We start from the raw sequence: 22,241 nt of genomic DNA, 5'->3' as shown, positions 1-22,241 counted from the left end.
TAATTAATTTGTGATACTAGAAAATAAAGATTTGTCTGCAAAAATTTTCCCCTTTCTTCCCACACAACATTTTACCTTCTGCATCTGTACCACTGGAGGCACTCTCGGAATCTGTGCGGCTGCTGGGCTCTGGCAAACAGGGAACATACCCCTCAGGAGGCAAACTAACAGTATAGAGCCGTCGTTCAGGTTGGATCTTAATGTCACCATCTGTAAAGAAAAAAGGGAAATGATGTGCACTGGTAAATATTACATAATGTAACCACACATTTATTTGTCCTGACTACATGAGAATTGTTTCTCCAAAAAAATTCAATGAAGATAAAATAACAAATAGCTCAATAAAATCTAACCACTGACATAAATACCACTTTTAATAAACCAAGAATTTCACCAGAAAAGTGAGTCAGTTATATATCTAGCCAGGAGAAAGGAACTTCTATGATTATTTAAATGCACATTAAGTTACTTATAAACTTCTGAGTTTTCATAAGATAAAAAATAAAACTATCTCATGAATATGAAACAGAAAATATAATAGTCCACAAAACATACCATTTATTATCATGTCATGAAACTTTCAACATTTTGGTGCAGGTTTTCCAAACCTTTTCTCCATATGTATTGATAATGCATATATACTGGGTGTACATACCCACAAACAGTCATAGACAAGCATGCACAGACATGTATGTGCACTCACACAGAATATATGCAGACACAGACACACACGGATGCATACAGATATATACAGACATCCAGACACATCAATGCCCCCTAAAGATATACACACTTGCATAAATATATAAACATAGAAACATATGCAGACACATAGGCACATAATATATACCTTCATGCGATCATGCCACATGTATTATACATTTTTATAGATTATAGTTTAACTGTTCTCTTAAACTCTGCACATGGAGGCAGACTAGGCCTGTCATGCATGGTTGCTATGACCACCCCTACTGCATACTCTTCTGCACACCTGGCCACTTAGTTCCTTCATATAAATTCCTACAGATGGAATTATTGATTTGAAGGGTATTAGCCTTTTGCTGACTTTCTATATGTACCATCTAGAAAGAAAACTAACTATAAGAGGGCTGCTTTCTTTCATACTCTTTAATATTGGGTAGTATAAATCTTCTTAATGCTCACATTTTCATTTAAAAATATGGCAAAGTGACTCTCTTATGTTTGGCAAACATGCATGAATATCCCAATTAGTGTTTCACAGATGAACATTTTATTTTAAAACAAACAATAACAAAGATGAAGCAAAATCACTGAGATATATAATAGAATATATGGTTTCAAGATATTTAATATAAAATATTAAAAGTAAAAACTTTGAAACATTTTCAAATACCTCTGCTATCAATGTATTTCATTCTCTTAAAGCTAAGATGCCAGAAATATAGTTAATTTGATTCACCACAGTTGATTAATTACTATGTCATTCTCTGCTAGAATCAAGGGCAGATGGAGACATGCTTCTGAGTATACTATCTCTATCGGGTACCATCAACATTTGATCATTTTTTACAGAATATTTTTGGAAGCTTTTAATCAGCTAAATCTTTCTTAATAAGAAAGTTAAATAGAACTTAGAAATGTCATTGTTCACTTAATTATTAGGATGAATATGGGAGGTATCATGGAAGTGAAGCATGAGATGATTCATGCAATGGAAAATTACAATGAATCTAAGAAAAAGTTTTTGAAATGCATCATGGTAGGCAGACAGAGTCTTCTGGGAAGCCACATGCTGACTTTACAAGCTAGGCTTTTGAGCTGCAAATGACAACACTGTCATCATCAGAGGTGTCTAGGAGAGGTAGGCAACTGTTACCCAAGGTCTTGGTCTGCTTTTCTGTAAGTAAATGTGATCAGGTAATCTACAGTAACAACTATTTCTACGTCTATATTCTTTCCAGGTAAAAATGATTTGTTGTGATGACATTTACCCTTCCAAATGTTAGCCATTACACTCCATACTCAGTTATAAACAAGGAAGAGATGGGTCACACTTTGTGTAACAGCCAACAGCCATTTGAGTCTCCAACCCACCATCTTCACCAGATATGTGGAACATTCAACATCTGAGCTCAGCTTTTGGGGATTGCTAGTCTTCCAGGGGAGTGATAGAGACATGGAGAGGGCAAGAGGGATACACTCTCTGCTTGAGGAAAGTCAACAGTGGCATATCCCTAAGAAAATACACAAGAGGTTGGAAGTCCCTAAGTGTTAGAAGGGACACACTTTGAGCAGCTCTATTGGTTTTCTATGATACTGCCACTTGGCTTGATTTAATCCCACAGCTCACTTGGAACCCCAACCCACTGATTCAACTTCTTCCACTATCCCCAACCCCCACCCCTCTTTCCAGCTGTGATGTGGTAGAAACCCTCCTCTGCTTGTGTCTACAGAGCAGAGTTCCTTTCTCTCTCTGTCCACCTGGCCAATACCAGTGCTGAATACCATAGAACCCTCACTTCCTCTCACTTCTGAGAGCTTACACTGTCATCTTAAGTTCAGGACCAGGCATCTTTATGTCCTTGGTGCCACATGAAAACCATCTTGCTATCTTCTCTATAATGGCCCTTTCTCTTGTCTCACTGTGAAAATTAATAAAATGAGAGGGTTGGGGTTGCAGCTCAGTGGTACAGTGCTTGCCTAGCACATATGAGGCAATGGGTTTGATGCTCAGCACCACATAAAAAATAAATAAATAAAATAAAGGTATTGTGTCCGCCTACCAAATAAATAGATAAATAAATAAATAAAATTAGGAGAGTTACACAGACGTCTGCCCACCACAGTAGCTGCCACAAGAACTTTTCATCAGACACAGTGACTTCCAACTTGCCCTAGGCAAGGTCATCTCATCTCCCCAGAGAGCACTCTAGTAACTCCTCACCAATTGGCCATTCTTCTCCAAATTCCATAAGGCCACAAATTCTTCTTAGCCACAGTGGTTTCCAAGTTTTACAAAACACACAAAAATAAGTACTTCTTTAGTAAGGTCAAGAGTCAGTCACATTACCAGGACTTTCACCAGTTTCTGACCTCTCTTCTTTTCCCTATCATCCCTGCCTCCTAATCTAGGTTCACTTTGTTTTTGCTAAAACACACTGGATTGTTTTCTTGGTTAGGGTCTGTGGGTGGTAAAATCTCTGGTTTGCAGATATGATAATATCTTTCCCTTGGTCTCTATGTAAGACTTTATTCCTGACATTTACTTGATAGACAGAACAATAGTACAGCTCAAGACTACACACATGCCTGATAAGTCTCCTTGCCACCTCCGCTCCGGGCTGACTCCCTCCCAGGAGGAATCAAATACTACTATGTATTGTGGATTCTTGTAGCTATCAGAATTAATTCAAACAAATAAATCAACATATAACATTCCTTTTTCCTTCCTTTTTCCCCCCCAGAGATTAAACTCTCTCACTGCCTCATACACCTTCCTACTCATTTCTGTAAGTCATGAAGGGGCTCAGATCCCTTTTGTTGACTGTATATGCTTCCAGAGGACAAACGTGCCAAAAAGCATTTCACCATCCTCTCACCATTGGAAATTTAGACTTTCCAAATCCCTCTTTATTCTGAACACCACCATAATGAATAACCTTGAGCATGGCAATTCTGCATATGTGTTACTCTGCAGGAAAACTGGCTGGAAGTAAAACTGCTAGATCCCAGGTGTGTGCATTTGGAGCTAACGATGTCCATGGTGTATGTTCAGGCTTCAGACAGTCAGGTCTGCTCACCTGCCTGCTCCTGACCCAGGGCATGAACGAATGTTTGATCTATGACAACAGGGACAGATAGAAATGGGATTCCAACACACTCTTGATTTGTTTCTATTATAATCAGAGGTAGAGCATCTTTTTTCAGGGCTGAGAGATTTGTATATCTGTCTGTGAATTGCCTCTGATGCTGCTTTGCCCAGAGTTCTTCTGAACTTGTAGTCATTTTCTTATTAACACGTGAGCTTTTCATACATTAAGGAAATGAACTCTTTGTCAGTACTAATATTCAAATATTTTCCTAGTTCACTGTTTTCTGCCTTCACGGCCTTTTGGCAATGCAAAAATTTGCATTTAAAATAGTATAATTAGAGCTGGAGATATAGCTCAGTTGGTAGAGTGCTTTCCTTGTATGCACAGAGCCCTGAGCAAGCCCCAGCACCGCCCCCCCCCCACAGAGTATAATTAACAATCTTTCCTTCTATGCCTTTAGGTTGTACATGAAAACTCTACAGGGAAAAAAATCCTCTAATAGTTTCTTCCAGCACCTTTATGGTTTCCTATTCAAACTGAAGATTCTGGATCCTTGTGGAGTGTTGCTGAAGGAGTTTCAGATGGTGAGGTTCAATTCATTCTTTCTCACATAGCTATGCAGGGGCCCCCAACAAAATCGTAAAGTAATCCACAACCCACTAATTCCCAAGTCCCATTGTGCTCTGTAGACTAGAGAGTCCAGCAGCATAGAAATGTCCAGCCTGATAGAAATGCTTTATACCTGAGTGTCCAATTACTCCAGGACCAGGAAGTTTTTGAAACACTGTCAGTTTAACAGGAAACATAAGTTTTAATCTTCAATTTTCAAATTAAATAGCTAAATGTGGGCACAGGCTGTTGTCAATAATCAACCATCCTGAGCAAAGGGAAGACCTAGTAGTCTGTCACCTAACTGTCGGTCAGAGTCTCACTGTCTCCTGACCCAGACGATAAAGTCACCTCACTGTGGGTAAGGGTTTCACTATCCCTTGGCTTGAGTGGTCAGTCTTGCTCATCCTCTTGCTCCATCTTCCCACACTGCACTTCCTTCATTTGATACAGTACACCACACTCTGACAATAAGCCTGTGCAAGCTAGTGCCTCTATCAAGAACAGCCTGAGGACTAGGTCTCCATGGGCTCTGCACCTTGATGTTCTTCATTGTGTGTTTCATTCAAAATGTGCCTCTGTGACCGCCTCCTGCACTATGCCATCTCTTTATAAGTTCCTATTAGATACTCTGGAAACATTTGCAGCCAACCATGTGCTGTGCATGGCTTCAATGTACTTTTTCATATTTTGCAGTTATTCACAGATTTTATCATGTAGTCCCAGTAGAATGTGAGTTTAATCTTGGCAGGATACATCCATTGCTATTCTACAATCAGCAATCATCATCCAATATCTTACTAAATGAATCATTGTCCGATTGGTTATTCTCAGTGTTGCTTCTGTAATACTGTGATGGATCTGAGGTGCCCTGATCCCTAGGAATCCATTGCTCTAATCAACTCATCAGAATTTATAAATCCATAACCTGCAGCAGCATTTTGGCAAGGCAAAAACCTTCCCTGGGTACAAGATGAGTCCCAGCTATAATGTCACAGCTGGGTTAGGGCAGGGTTTAATCCCAACTAGCCTGGTAGTGTGAGACTCAGCTTCTCCATTTCTGGAATAATCATCTCTCCCATAAATGACAGCTGTAAGATTGGATGATGTGTTCTATGCCTGGCATGTGGCCCAGCATCAAGGACAGCAACCAGAGGGTGTTGGTAAGGAGCAGCAGCAGCACTGGTGAGAGGGACACTGGGGCTCTGACTGCTAGTGGGGCTACAGCCAGTTCAGAGGGTACCACACATGAGTGCTACGGTTCCCTAGGCTTTCCCCAGGCCTAAGACAAGCTCAGGTGTAGTCTAGTGAACACACTCAGGAAGGCACAGCTCTCTAAGAGGGTACTAGGGATGTCATGAAGACTCTGATAGGCAAGACCTCTATCCCACAGAAGTGACTTCCTGAAGGGACAGAGAAGAGACAAACGGGCACATATTGTGTCACAGAAAGCTAGGTGATCTGAACTGATCTAACAGTGGGAGAGGGACACCAACCCTAGGGGACAGACTCATTGTGCAAAGGCGTCAGAGTTTCCTGAAGTGATTCTGGTCAGAATCCCTAAAGGCTGAGTCGTAGGCTCTTGGGCATGTGTGTCTGTAGGAAAACGAAGCTCTTACAGTCCACATACCCTGCAGTTACTTTTCCACTCAAATTCTCCTTAACACTGAGGCTCATTGAACTGATTCATGGCTTTAAGGAGCTTGTAACATTCTATTAAATGAACATACCACACTTTGTTTCTCCACTTTTTAGTGATGGTCACAGGGATTAGCAGGGATTTTTCAAACCCATTTTAACAAAAGCAGTTGGGTGTTTTCCAGTTTTAGTGTCTTAAAAGACCACAATAACAATAATAAACATTAAAAATGTTACAGTAAGCATGGTAATCAACCAAGGAAGAGAATAAAAGTATCCCATAGTTCCATCAATAAGTTAGCAACTATTAAAAATCTACATAATTTTTTCCTATATTCAATATTTTAAACTAAAGTTCACGTGACTGTAATACATTTTTCCCACATTAAGGACACTGGCAATATCTACACACATCTTTAACATCTGACTTTAATGGGTGAAAAGCATTTCATCTTATGAATACAGCACATTTCATTCAACCATCTTCAACTATTAGGTATGTAGATTTCCAATTTTCAGCTCAAATAAAAGTAACATAGCACAAGGTGGAGGTTCAGGCAGGAATAGCACAAGTTTGAAGTCAGCATTACCAACTTAGGCCCCCTCTCAAAAATGAAAAGGGCTAGGGATACAGCTCAGTGGTAGAGTACCCCTGGGTTTGGTCCCCAGTAACAACAACAAGAGACAATTCTGCCTCCTGGAGAATTAAGAAAATTGGCACATGCTTCGAATCCAAGGACTGTGATTGCCCAAAGCCTCCATTAATCTGCACACCCAGAGGCAACACTTTCTGGCATCTGCCCTATTCTGGTTCCTTGTGGTGCCAGCTGTGTCTCCTATGTTCCTTGCTAAGCCAGATGGAAACCATCATCATCCACACCTGAGAGTTGAGTGATTTTAATGGAAACTTGAGAGTTGGGAAGGGAATCATATAGCATCCTGCCCCATCTTTGCCATTTGGTCTCCTGACCCCTCTTCCTGCATCTCCTCTCATCCCTATGGAAGTTGGGGTCTGCCAAGATATGTGCCCCCAGCCATTCAAACAGTCAGACCTCTGAGAGGTAGGTAAAATATGGCAGTCAGTAACACAGGGTTTTCTGTGAGAAGGGGTCAGATTTGGGATATGCTCATGGCAGCAGATGCTGAGAGACAGAGGGGGGGAGGGGGGAGGAGGGGAGAGGGGAGGAGGGGAGAGGGGGGGAGGGGGGAGGGGAGGGAGGGGGAGGGGGAGGGGGAGGGGAGGGGACTGCTGACTGCTGGTTTGGGCTTGAGCAAGTGGAAAAGGACACCACTTCCCTGAGATGGGAAAGTGGGAAAGCAGGCTCTGTATCCTGCTTTACAAAGTTTTCCAGCACAAAAATCCCTGAGTTTGCAGACAGCTTGGAGAGTTTAGTTTAGGAGCCATAAGATACACATACATAGGAGGCATAAAACACTTTAAATTCCCTAGTAAGATGGCATGGTTGAGGGAAGAATTTGAGGAGTGAGTTGTGGGGTACTCCAACATTTGGAGGTTGTGGATACAAGTTATCTTAACATGTGGAGGGGAATTACTGAGTCAAAGATATAGACTTTAATATTTTAATAATGCTATAAAACTACCCTCCAGCAAGGCTGTACTAAGTGACATTTCTACCATTAATTTCTAAGATACTCATTTTTTCTGAGTTCTCAATGACAAGGTGTATATATGTACTTATGAAAAACTCTGTCAATTTGTGAGGCAAAAGTAGCATGAGGGCTCATTAGCTACATGTTTTTAATTATGCAGAGGTTCTGTCAGGAGTCATCCTATAGAGGGAGCCACAAGTTCCAAGCATAATATGTCTGTATTAGTTCTAAAGTTTAAATTAGACACTGCACATTTAATTGCACTCTACAATTATCTTAATATGAAATATTTTAAGTTAATTATTCTCTGAGGGAAAATGGCAAACAGTATTTCCTATCTGTGTGGGATAAGTGGAGATGCTACTGTAGGAAATTCAGTCCCATGAATGGCACCAGAGAAGTAGGCCCAAACCACATGTCCTAGCAACACTTTTTCTTTCTTGGTTTCCTTATATTTCAGGTACTTAGATCTACAGAAATATGTGGCCACAGAACACCACAGATTATTCTGCAGAGGTAAAATTGAGGTACAAATCCCCCAAAGCCTGTGCCAAGAATGCACGATGGGATGTCTCCAGAAGAACAAGAGCCTCTCACAACAGTCAGGCACTTTGCTTCAGAGTGCACTATGTCTCAGTGACCCTCTGCACCTTTTCATGGAATTCCTCAAGATAGGCTTTCAGTGGAGAAGAGAATTGCTTTCATTGTCCTTCTGATTTTCATTAGATTTAATTTAATGAATGCTGGTGTCCAACTTCTCAGCACATGCACACACATGCACATATGCAAATGCACACATCCATGCAAGTGTACATGTGCACATACACAACCCACAATCTCATGATTAATTTTCACTTACCCAGCTTCCACACTACAATTTCATTACAGCTATTTTATGTGCTCCAAAGTAATCTATGACAAAACAAAGCTTTTTACTAAAGCTTCACTGCCTTGTAATTGTTAATTGAAAGTACTTAGCCCTGGAATAATATCTGCCATATAATATGGATTTCTGAGCCACTATTGCTGAAACAGTGAACAATTAATGTGGAATGACTAATATGGCAAATAGTGCCATATCCAGAATTTTATCATCTCACAAAACATTCCCACTTTAGTTTTAGTTTCAAACTGTATCTACCAGCTTTGTCACATAGTGCCAGCACACACAACTGCAGAACCAAACCACTTCAAAGACACTTCCCTCTTCATACTATTATTTCCTAGAAAGCACATATATCCAAACACTCAAAGTTCAAGATGCCTATTCTTTTTTTTTAAAGAGAGAGAGAGAGAGAGAGAGAGAGAGAGAGAGAGAGAGAGAGAGAGAAAGAGGAGAGAGAGAGAATTTTAATATTTATTTTTTAGTTTTCGGCGGACACAACATCTTTGTTTGTATGTGGTGCTGAGGATCGAACCCAGGCCACACGCATGCCAGGCGAGTGCGCTACCGCTTGAGCCACATCCCCAGCCCAAGATGCCTATTCTTTTTTTTTTTTTTTTAATTTTTTAAATTTTTATTGATTCTTTTTTGTTATACATGACAGTAGAATTCATTTTGATATAATTATACAAGCATGAAATATATCTTATTCTAATTAGGACCCCAGTTTTGTGGCTGTACATAATGGTGAGATTCACTATGGTGTAGTCATAAGATTGTATGTCTTTCTTTTTTCCTATCTCCCCTCTATCCTCTTTATTCCCCTTTGTCTAATCCACTGAACTTCTATTCCTCCCTGACCTCCCTTCCCTGATTTTTATTGTGTGTTAGCATCCAGGTATCAGAGAGAACATTCACCCTTTGGTTTTTTGGGACTGGCTTATTTCGCTTAGCATGATAGTCTCCAGATCCATCCATTTGCTGACAAATGTCATAAAGTCATTCTTCTTTATGGCTGAGTAATACTCCATTGTGTGTGTATCACAATTTCTTTTTAATATTTTTTTTTTTAAAAATTCTTTCTTTATTTTTAGTCATACATGACAGCAGAATGAATTCTGACATATAATACATATATGGAATGTACATACATCAATCATATTGTCAGTTCTATTCTGCTGCCCTTCCTATCCCCCCTTACTCCTCCCCTCCTCTCCCATCCTTTCTCTCTATCCAATCTAATGTGACACACTTTTTTTCTTTTTCTCATTACAACATCATATATGTATTCTGTATAATAATGAGGTTCTCCTTCCATCTTCCGTGCAACTCCCCTTCTCCCTCTTTTCCCCTCCCACCTCTCTTCCCTATTTAGTGGTAGTCTTCTTCTCATGCTCTTCCTCCCTATCCCATTTTGAGTCACCCCCCTTATATCAGAGAAGACATTCGGCATTTGTTTTTTAGGGATTGGCTAACTTCACTTAGCATAATCTGCTCTAATGCCACCAAGATGCCTATTCTTAAAGACAAAATGCAAAACTTATTAGCTGCTTGATTTAAATCAGTTTTTTTTTTTTGGTCACTGTGACCCGAAGACCTGACAAGAACAATTAGAGGAGAAAAAGGTTTTTTTGGCTTATGGTTCCAGACATCTTAGTCCACAGATGGCTGACTACATAATTCTGGACCCCAGGTGAGGCAGAACATCATGGCAGACGGGTGTGAAGCAGGAAAGCAGCTCAGGACAGGACAGAGAGGAAGCAGAGAGAGAGCTCCATTCACCAGGGACAAAATATAAATCCCCAACACTTGCCCCAGTGACCCACCTCCTCCAGCCACACTCTACCTGTCCACAGTTACCACCCAGTTAATCCATATCAGTGGATTAATCTACTGATTAGGTCACACCTCTTACAATCTAATTATTTCATCTCTGAAAATTCTTGACATTGTCTCACTCATGAGCTTTTGGGAGACACCTCATATCTACTGAATGTTAATGAGAGAGTGAGGCAGATCATGGGACTGGCTGCCACCAAGCCTATTGCAGACTATCATTTGCTCAGTTAACCAGTTAATCAGTCAGGGTAAAATGTTCCTACATCATGATTCTGCAACTTGTATTTGGGGTAAAAAATGGGAGTTCATAACCCACTTGAATCAAATGTATGGAAGATGATATGTCATGAGCTGTGTAATGTTTTGAACAACCAATAAAAAAAAAAAAACTAAAAAAAAAAAAAATGTTCCTACATCAGAAGTTTCCATTTCTGGTGAGACAGCAGATAAGAAAATATGAAAACCTTTCCATCCTAACAGTGAGAAACACCCAGTGAAATACAGCAGACGTCCCTCCAATGCCCCGTCATGCTCCTGAGACCAGCGCAACTCCAGGCCACCGATCCTGAGAGTTCAGTGCAAGAGCCAACATTACTGAATGCAATATGAGGGACACAACTGATTCTCTCCAAAGTGATCTGTGACAATGCAAATGCAAACAAAGTTTTAAGAGTTTCCTTTTTTCTTTTTGGGTACTGGGGACTAAACCTGGGGACAGTTTACCACTGAGCTGCATTTCCAGCCCCCTCTCCCCCTTTTTAAATTTTAAGATAGGGTCTAAATTGCTAAGGCTATCTTTGAACTTATGATCCTCCTGCCTCAGCCTTCTAAGTCACTGGGATTACAGGTTTACACCACAATGCCCAGCTAATTTTTAAGTATTTCTGTATGCGACTAATCTGATTTTAAAATATATACATATGAACTCATGTCCTTCAATTTTGGGACATGTGCTTGAATTTCATAAAGATAATTTCATGTATTTCTTCCAGGAAGCTGTTATTTTAAAGGCACTAGAAAAGCTGGATATCACTATGGGGGAAAAAGAAAAAGTCACAAGCCTATATAATTGCAGACTTCAGAACTGATTTGAGATGAAACAAAAACATAAATGGGAAACCTGAGTGATAAATGTTCTTGGAAGGAAACAGAAGACTATCTCCACTGCCTGGAGGTGGACCTCAGATTTCTCAGAGGGGATGCAAAAAGCTCAGATGATAAATGAGAAAAAATTGGTAAGTGGAATTTATCAAACTAACTTTCTGCTCTTCCAAATATTGATTAAAAATGAATAAGCAACCACTGGAAAAAATATTCATAGTAATTATGTATTGCAAAGGACCTGTGCTCAAGATGTGTAAAGATCTACCAAAATTGATAGTTAAAAAGACAATCCAATTTTTAAATGGGCTAAAGATGAAAAGATATTAATAAAAGAAATATAAACAATTAATAGCACAAATAAAAAGTTAACAAAGCATTAATCAATAGGAAAATGAAAATTAAAACAGGAAGATTCCACTTCCCATATGTAAGAATGTTTTAATACATAAGATTCACAAGAGCGGGGAAGGTAGCTCAGCGTCAGAACACGTGCCCAGCATGTGTTAGACCCTGGGTTTATCCTGGCAAGGATGATGGGTCTTTCATTCATTGTTGGGGGGAATGTCAAGTAATAAAATCACTTCAGAGAACTCTTAGGCAATTTCATAAAACTTTCAAGCATATGTCTACTTCATGACCACATAATTCTACTCCTAAACATTTATCCAAGGGTAAAAAATATGACCATCAAAAAAAGTATACAGATTGAGTTTCTCTTACCTGAGCTGTTTGTTAGCAGAAGTGTTTTGGATTTAAGGTTTTTTTTTAATTTTTGATTGTGAAATATTTGCATAGTCTTAATTAGACATCTTGGGGAGGAGACCCAAGTCTAAACACAAAATTCATTTGTTTCATATATTCCTGATATACATAGTCTGAGGATAATTTTATACAATTCTTTTAGTGAGCCTGCATTTTGACTGTGAATAGTCACATAATATCAGGTATATATCAAGTATACATATTTTTCTAGAATATTATAGTAGAAAAGATAGAAAATGAAGGAGAGGAAATTATCAAGGAAACAATCCAACAGCATCTGTTTCCAGTCTAAAAGGGCCATTGAGTATCTGAACAATGGATAAAAATAGACCTACACTTAAAACCTCAGTGTCAAATTCCATTATATTAAGCCCAAAAAGAAAAACCCAAAACAATCTTGGGGTTGGGGAATGATTCCATCCATGGATCCAGAATCAGAATGACAAATGACAACTAACTTCTCATCAGTGATACTGGACATTCAAAGTAAAGTCTATGAAAATAAGAGAATGATTTCTAACACATAATTCTATACCTGTGAAACTTCTAATGAAGTGTAAGAATGAAGATTTGACATTCAAAACCTCTAAAATATTTATCTCCCCAAAACTCTTTCTTAGGAATCCTGTAGCTTGCAGTGTTTATAGTTTTTTGTTGCTATGACAAACACATGAGGAAGATTTAGAGAAGGAAAGATTCATTTTGGTTCATTATTTCAGAGGTTTCAATCCATGGTCAGTTGACTTGAAGGCACAAACGTCATGGTGAAAGGATGGAAGGAGAAAGCTGCTCACCAAGTGGCAGCCATCAAGCAGGGAGGAAAAAGTGAAGAAGGGGCCAGGGACAGTTGTACCCTCCTTTCAGGGCATGCTCTCAGTGACCTACTTCCTACAACTAGGCCCAGTCAACTCTTTATTTCTACTACCTCTCAATAACGCCATCAAATACAAATCCCTCAGTGGACCAGAGCTCTCATGATTCAGCCATTTCCCCAAATCCCCACCTCTGAATACGGCTACGTTGGTAACCAAGGCTTCAACACATGAGTCTTTGGGGGATGTTCAAAATTCAAACTCTGATACTTGTTTTTTTCATTCTCTTTATAGTGTATTTTACAGATCAGAGCTTTTTAATTTTAATGAAATCCAAACTTATCAATTCTTTTTCATCAATCATGCTCATAATAAAAATGTCATCACCATACCAAGATTCCCAAGATTTTCTTCTATATTATCTTCTTATTGGCTTGCATTTCACCCTTAGGTATATAACTTATTTTGTGCCAATACCGGCGTGTAAGGTCTGTGTCTATCTATATTTTACATGTGGATGTCCAGCTGTTACAGCACCAATTATTGAAAAATCTGTCCTTTACCCAACAAATTGCCTTTGTTTCTTTGTCCAAGATTGGTCAACTATATTTGTGTGCATATATCTTATTGCTACCTAATCTTTTCCATTGAACTATTTATATTTTTCCCCTAATATTAAACTACCTTGATTAATGTAGTTTTACAGAAAGTCTTGAAGTCAGTAGTGTCAGACCTCTTACTTTGTTCTTCTCTTTCAATACTGTGTTGACTATTCTCAGTGTTTTGCTTTTTTCCCCATAATTTTTTAGAAAGTTTATCAATATCCACAAAATGCTGGTATTCTGACTGAGATTCCATTGAATTCAGAAATCAAATTAGGAATAATTGACATTTCAATGCTATTGAATCTTTCTATGCATAAACTTGGACTATCAGTTAACTTATATAGTTCTTTGTTGACTTCTTTCATCAGAATTCTGTAGTTTTCTTCATATAGAAGTTATATAAATTTTGTTAGTTTTACACCTAAATATTTTTTGGGAGTGCTACTGTAAATGGTATTGTGTTTTTAATTTAAAATTCCACTTGTTCACTGCTGGTATACAGGGAAGTGATTTTTATATATTATTCTTATATCCTGCAGCCCTCTCTAGTGACTTATTAGTTCCAAAAGTTTGTTGATTCTTTCAGATTTTCATTACCTGCCTTTTTACACTCTGTTATTATTCTGATTTTAAAAAACTAGTAAAATAGATATGCATTAGTTTTCTAAGACTGCCATTACAAAGTACCATAGACTGGGTGAGTTAAATGACAGAAATTTATTATCTCACAGTTCAAGGAGCCAGAAGTCCAAGAATAAGCTCTATGTTGGTTCCTTCTTGGGGCTGAAGGAAAATATGTTCCTGGCCTCTCATTAGCTTCCAGGTGGTTATCTTCTTGGGTCATTCCATAGTCTTCCCCCATGTGTGTCTATTTCCTAATCTCCTCTTCTTGTAAGGACACCAGTCATATTGATTTAGTCCATCCTAATAACGTCACTTGACCTTAATTATCTTTTTAAAAAGACTTCCCCCTCTCCAAATATAGTCACATTCTAAAGTACTGTGGATAAGAACTTCAAAACATGTGTTTTCAGAGAAAGTGATTCTGCCTATAAGAGGAATATTCATTGAAAAGTAAAAAATACATTCAAGGGCAGTCATTTACTCCTTAATTCAAAGAACCTTAGGAGTTCATAAGATTTTTAAAACATCAAGTCATATGAGAAAAATACAGAAAGGGAATGGGGGATATATAGGTTCTATAGGACAAATATGTCAGTACAGTCTCATATCTCTAAGAAGAAAATGTCTTCCTTCTCATCTGTCTTCTATCAACTCATTCCCCAAGCCAGAATGGTACCATAGGCATTCATTATATTGTAAGTTAAATAGGCTTACTGAGCTTACCTGGAAATCTAATCACAATGCATAATGTTATTTCCCTGGAAAAATGTGTTCCAAGGAAGTTGGAGATCTGACCTGTGGCGCAGGAGTCTGACTGTGGGACTGCTGGGCCTGCCTGTCGAGATTCAATTGAGGGAGTGTTATATGATATAAACACTGGGAATTAAATTTCTTTTCTCAAGGTTCTTTAGCTGAACTAACAGATCAATCAGCTTTCAGCAACAGAATCATGTGAATGACAAATACCTAGTGAGAAACTATTACTAAAGAGATAGGGAACTGATCCTTAAAATGGAAATTCAGGAACCCAGTTTGGTTTGGACTAACACCTATACATTCATGTATTTATTGGGAAAAAAAAGCAGCTCTACCCATATGTGTTTGTATTTCATGTGGTCTATTCGTTTGACTCTCATACAGTAGTTTCCCATTAAGTTAACATAGCTGCATTGCTAGGAAACCAGAGTTGGTAGTACTCTCATTGTAGACACTCCTACTGACCAAGTGATCTTGGGTAGGGCTGTCAGTGGTACAAACATATGCTAAAGACCAATATTCAAGGAACATCAAGCATTGTTCCCAAATGGTACCAAGGTCATCCAGGGTCAGTACAACCACTGAGGACAGATGACAGAGATCCAGGCTACTTTCTCATTCTGGTTGAGCCCAAACCTCCTACAGTCTAACCTCTTCATCCAGAAAAGAACATGCAAATGAACTCAAGACACTGTAGCTTAGTGTGTGGCTAGGGAGTGCTAATACTGGCTTTCCTTTACAAGTTGATTCTGAACACACCAGAGTGTGTGTAGAATGAAACCTGTCCCATTGACCACTGCTGTCAAGACTTTTGCAAAACTCAATCACCAAAGAGAAGCCCGAGGCTAAGATGATACATTTTCCTGTGTAAATACAAATCACTGAGGAAAACCTGAGTATCTAAACCATCCTTACTTACAGACAATCTCACCTGTCAAATGATGAATATGCCTGTGTTCCACTTTCTCAGAGGTTGTCTTCCGGAATGGTGTTTCCAAGGGCAAAAGCTGGGGTGTTTCCTTTTCTTGGTCACTGGGAACATTAGGAAAAAGTCTCTTCAGCACCTTTTCAACAAACACTATAAAGGCAAGCAAATAATAAAATAAATGCTTTACTATGTTTATTTAAATCAAACAGGGCTTTCATTTGAAATAAAAAGAAATCGTCACCACTTGAGAGTCAAGCAACTGGCTCCCCACACTGGTCACTGGACACTAGGGAACACCTAAACACAGACTCTCAAGCCACCACCGAGACATACTCTGGAAATCACCTCCATTCCTTGCCCTTCAGAAGATATCCACTTTGCTGCCTGTTGGTGCGCTACAGGGCACACCTCACAGGCCATCAGGGAGGCCAGGCCTACCCCAGGTTAAACGCACAAAGATGTGCACCTGCTCTGCATAGACTCTGATCTTTCATCTTCTGTTGAATTTCTCCTATAGTGCAGCTCCTGAACCACCACAAAGTGGGGTTTGGCTCTGGGAACTAGGTACCTTCTAGGCTGGTCAGTCTGCATGAAGGCCACACAGTTTCTAGAGTCAGGCATAAGGCAGACCACCTCTGAGGAGACCAACAGGGTTCTGATGGGCACCACCCTCTCCCACCATATGTTTTTCTCCTGGCAATCATAATCAAGGAACAATTTTATAAAGGTCACATGGTCCTACCATGTATGTGGAAATTCTTCACTTTATTTTAGTTTACATTCTGCTTTAACTGGAGGTGGGATGGGACTATCCTAATGAATACGTCTTTACACATTAACTAAATTGTGGTTTATAAACAGCTAAGACCTCAAAACAGTATACTGGAAAAGGTGAAAGAGGAAGGCTGATAAAAGGAGTTCCTTTTTAACCTCATTAAATTTAGAAACTTAAAAAAAAAAAAGCAGCTTCGGAATCACCACAAATTCTGTGGCAGAAGTCAGAGGGCCTCATATAGGTGTCTCCATGTGCACAGCGGAGCGGTAGGTAATGATCAGCAAAATGAAGTCCCAAGAGAGAAAATGAGAGTGGCTTCCAGGGAAAGTAGAGGGGATTTCCTGGGTTCTACACAAGAACACTCTACTTAAACACATCAGTCTTCCTAATTTCATCATCTACTCAGAGAATGTGTTAGAAGTAATTCCTTCAACATGTGTTTCAGCTGTAAAGAATACAATGTGGGTTTAAAAAACAAAAGGGCTCTTTGCACCCTGATAACAAGAACTTCCAGTTGCTTCTTGTATCATCTATTAAAACACAAACTGCTCAGTGAGGGACACAGGTAAGCACTAACATCATGAATACAGAATGGCTAATAATCTGAATCTCTACAGCTCAGTGGATCCTGATGAATAAGAGGGTTCCTTTCAGTTGGGAGCAAAAAAACCTCTAGTTAGGTGTAAAATGTGAATTTAATGATAACGATCACTTAAGCACTCAGAACTGATGAGGTCCTGGCAACAAAAGAGTGCCCACATACTATTAAAAAAATATTATATGAAATCATTATTAGCATACAGAACCTTGCCAAAGTGTGGTTTCCCATACAATCTACGGAGGTTGAGCAGAGTCCAGGATAGAAAGGCTTCATGTTGAACAACCCACATGAAATGTGATCACCCAAGCTGGAGAGCACACCTTGGTCATGGGGAAGAGACAGGTGGTCTGTGCAATATTTCAAAAAATGTACTATAGTTCTCAAAAGTATATCAAAAGGAAAGTTCAAAATTCCACACAATAAAAGTCATGTATATTTCCTTTAAATGGCAAAGAAGAAAATGTCCCAGGGGCAGGGATTGTGGCTCAGAGGTAGAGTGCTTGCCTAGCACGCATAAGGCACTGGGTTCAATCCTCAGCACCACATAAAAATAAAATAAAGATATTGTTTCCACCTATAACTAAAAAAGTAAACATTAAAATATAAGAAAATGTCTCATTTCAAATGACAGTGACAATCTCTAGAGGAAATTAAAAGCAGATAAAGTATACTTTATTTACAGACTATCACTGAATAAAAATTTTCATGAATTAGAACAAATTCTAAGATAAAACGTAAAAAGGCATTGGTTTTACAAAGGAGGAGGGCAGAGAAGCTTAGAGCTTAAAAGACTTGCCAGAATGGCAGCAGTTAAAAAAGACATCTAGCTGAAATCATATCTATGTTACCACTTCCTCCATGTGCACAATTCATGTGCCTGTGCATGCAGGAAATTATGAAAATATAATGGTCCAGCAATTCCAAGCAACACCTGTGGCCAACCAGCTGCCTAGTGCAGAAGGATGCAATACAAAGCCTTATAACAATCCCAAAGAAAAAGCATAGTTCCAGTCTCTGTGGGCAAACAGATCACCACTGGGAAACGCTGAACCAAAATTTTGCTTAAACAAGAAAGCCAATGCTTAAAAAAACTGTAAAACACAGTATGAGGACAAAAACATGCAACATCTGGCCCAATTTGTCTACCAAGGCTTTTGACACAATTTCTGGGTTGAAAAACAAAACATAAGAAAATGCTATATAACAAAGATTAAGGAGCATTTTCATTGAATTCAATTTATTACCCCAAATAAATTATATTTACAGCCTAATTAATGGTAGTTTTCCAATAAAACTACTAAATACTCCAAATTAAAATATTTAATAAAGATGTATCAACATCATAAAAATTTTAAAAGTAAAAGTCATGGGGCTCAGGCTGTGGCTTAGTGGCAGAGCACTTGCCTAGCATGGATGAGGCACTAGGTTTGATCCTCAGCACCACATAAAAATTGACAAATAAAACAAAGGCATTCTGTCCATCTACAACTACAAAAAATTTTTTTCAATTTATCATTTTTTTATTTATATATGACAGCAGAATGCATTACAATTCTTATTACACATTTAGAACACAATTTTTCATATCTGATTGTAGATAAAGTATATTCTTACCAATTCGTGTCTTCATACATGTACTTTGGATAATAATGTCCCTCACATTCCACCATCATTTCTAACCCTCTGCCCCCCCACCCCTCTGCCCTATCTAGAGTTCATCTATTCCTCCCATGCTCCCCATCCCTACCCGACTATGAATCAGCCTCCTTATGTCAGAGAAAACATTAGTTTTTTTGGGATTGGCTAACTTCCCTTAGCATTATCTTCTCTAACTCCATCCATTTACCTGCAAGTGCCATGAATTTATTCTCTTTTATTGCTGAGTAATATTTCATTTTTCTTATCCATTCATCTATTGAAGGGTATCTAGGTTGGTTCCACAGTCTAGCTATTGTGAACTGTGCTGCAATAAACATTGATATGGCTGTGTCCCTGCAGTATGCTGTTTTTAAGTCCTTTGGGTATAGACTGGGGAGAGGGACAGCTGGGTCAAATGGTAGTTCCATTCCCAATTTTCCAAGAAATCATACTGCTTTCCATATTGGCTGCACCAATTTGCAGCTCCACCAGCAATGTATGAGTGTGCCTTTTTTCCCCCACATCCTCACCAACACTTATTGTTGCTTGTATTCTTAATAGCTGCCATTCTGACTGGAGTGAGATGATATTTTAGAATAGTTTTGATTTGCATTTCTCTAACTGCTAGAGATGATGAGCATTTTTTCATATATTTGTTGACTAATTGTATATCATCTTCTGAGAAGTGTCTGTTCAGGTCCTTGATTCATTTATTGATTGGGTTACTTGTGGGTTTGTGTGTGTGTGTGTGTTTAGCTTTTTTATATTATTATTATTATTATCTACACATAACATTCCAATGATCTTGGCAATTCATACATTTGTATCATTGGGGTATAATTTCTCATTTTTCTAATTGTACAGATTGCAGAATCACACTGGTCATAGAGTCACCTATATATACCCTAGAGATTATATATCTTTATATACCCTAGAGATTAGTGCTCTATCCGATGTGTGAGGGGTAAAAATTTGCTCCCAAGATGTAGGCTCTCTGTTCACCTCACAGATTGTTTCTTTTGCTGAGAAGAAACTTTTTAGTTTGAGTCCATCCCATTTATTGATTCTTGGTTTTGATTGTTGCACTACAGGAGTCTTATTAAGGAAGTTGGGGCCTAATCCCACATGATGAAGATTAGGCCTACTTTTTCTTCTCTGGTTTTATTCCTAGGTCCTTGATCCATTTTGAGTTGAGTTTTGTACATGGTGAGAGATAGAGGTTTAATTTCATTTTGTTGCATATGGATTTCCAGTTTTCGCAGCACCATTTGTTGAAGAGGCCATCTTTTCTCCAGTGTATGTTTTTGACGCCTTTGTCTAATATAAGATAATTTTAATTTTGTGGGTTAGTCTCTGTGTCCTTTACTCTATACCATTGGTCTACCAGTCTGTTGTGGTGCCAAATACCATGCTGTGTTTGTTACTATTGCTCTGTAGTATAGTTTAAGGTCTGATATAGTGAGGCCACCTGCTTCACTCTTCCTGCTAAGGATTGCTTTAGCTCTTCTGGGTCTCTTATTTTTCCAGATGAATTTCATGACTGCTTTTTCTATTTATATGAGAAATGTCATTGGAATTTTGATTGGAATTACATTAAATCTGCATAGTGCTTTTGGTAGTGTGGTCATTTTGACAATATTAATTCTGCCCATCCAAGAGCAAGGTAGATCTTTCCATCTTCTAAGGTCTTCTTTGATTTCTTTCTTTATGGTTCTGTAATTTTCATTATATAGATCTTTCATCTCTTTTGTTGATTCCCAAGTATTTTATTTCTTAAAAAATTTAAAAGAAAAGTACAAGTCATGATAATCTTAAAATCAGTCTATATTCACAGATTGACAGTTGGTGGGAATTTGCCAAGTATAATCAATAGGAAATGTCACTATGGGAAATCACAATCACTGCCTTCTGTAATGCAGGCAATTCTCTCAGATGCGTTCTAATCTCAACTATATGTCCTACAGAACCTAAAAGTCAAGCATAAAGATCATGGAATCCACGGCCTTTGGAATCTCAACTTATTTGGTGTTGTAAGGGTAAAAGAAATTGAAGTTAAAGTGTAGAAGTTAAAGTGTAAAAGACCGGGCATTATAAAGTTTCTAAGCTGCAAGGCCTGAGTTAAAAAGTAAAGAACCAGGTATTGTTAAGTTCCTATGCTACACCCAAAACCTGAAATTCCTGTAGCTGTTAGGACAATACCCGGGACTGCCCAGTAAATATTCCCCCTGACCATCTGGTTGTTTAATAACCTAGGACCCTGTGCAGCCTGGCACGTAGGCATTCAGGGCCCAAACCAATCAGTTTGAATGTATCCCCCCCCAACCTTAGGAGTGACCTATCACTCCCGCCCAACCTGATCCCACCAATGAATGTACTAATTGTGTTTAAGAATTGTTGTTTGATTTTCCCGCGGTGTATGATGATTTGTTAAAGGAGACTGTGATGTATGCAAAGCCCCCGCCCTCCCCCAAAAGTGTACTTAAACACTGTTCAAGCCCTGCTCGGGGCTCTGAGCTGCTCTCCCTTGTTGAGTGAGCAGGGAGCCCCAGCACACTGGATTGGATCCTCAATAAACCCCTTTTGCTGTTGCATGAGCCGGTCTCTTGGTGGTCTCTTCCTCCGAAGTTCGCCGGACCCTTACAGTGTCTGCTGTTTTCACCTGCATGATTGCTGTGGGTGACTGTATCTGTCCAGAGGTTCAGGACAGGTGGTTCATTCCTCAAGGTCAAGATTAGGTCTGGCCTGTTCTGGACCCCACACCTCACCTAGTCCTCAGGTCTCCTTACTTCCATCAAGGGCATTAGTTCCCCCCAGTCTCCCTGCTCTTCATGACTTTAATACTTATGAAGAATTCCATCAGTTATTTTGTAAGATCTTCCTAATCTGGGTTTATCTGATGTCTTCTCATGATTAGATTGAGGTTATTTAGGCAACATCATCACAAAGTGTTCGTCTCTAATTTTTAATTGTAGATGGACCCAATACCTTTATTTTTATGTGTTGCTGAGAATCAAACCCAGTGCTTCACATGTGCTAAGTAAGCACTCTACTACTGAGACACAACCCCAGGCCCCAGGGGGTTTTTTTCAATGGATGGTTTCAGATATTGCCCTGTCCTATCTCTGCTTCCGTTAAGCTTGACCAAAACCAGGTGCAGGGATATCTGTTAGATTTCTTCTTGCAAAGTTACTATTTTTTCCATTTATAATAAACAAACATTTGGTGCAGATACTTTGAGACTATACTATGGTTCAGATGTGAG

The 22,241-nt window shown here is 38.9% G+C and overlaps 1 protein-coding gene across 1 annotated transcript in view; it reads right to left on the bottom strand.

Annotated features, from left to right (window-relative positions):
* Erich1 (glutamate rich 1) overlaps nucleotides 1-22,241 on the bottom strand; it is a 78,397-nt gene that overhangs the window by 45,847 nt on the left and 10,309 nt on the right. The window contains exons 2-3 of the mRNA XM_027952119.2: nucleotides 15,969-16,115; nucleotides 76-210 (exon numbers count right to left, since the gene is read on the bottom strand). Coding sequence (XP_027807920.2) covers nucleotides 76-210; nucleotides 15,969-16,115 — 282 coding nt within the window. The remainder of the gene's footprint in view (nucleotides 1-75; nucleotides 211-15,968; nucleotides 16,116-22,241) is intronic.

Source organism: Marmota flaviventris, chromosome 3, assembly GCF_047511675.1.
Source record: "Marmota flaviventris isolate mMarFla1 chromosome 3, mMarFla1.hap1, whole genome shotgun sequence".
NCBI classification, from domain to species: Eukaryota; Metazoa; Chordata; class Mammalia; order Rodentia; family Sciuridae; genus Marmota; species Marmota flaviventris.
Note: the sequence above shows the minus strand (reverse complement) of the source record. Positions and strands in the feature narration are given on the sequence as shown.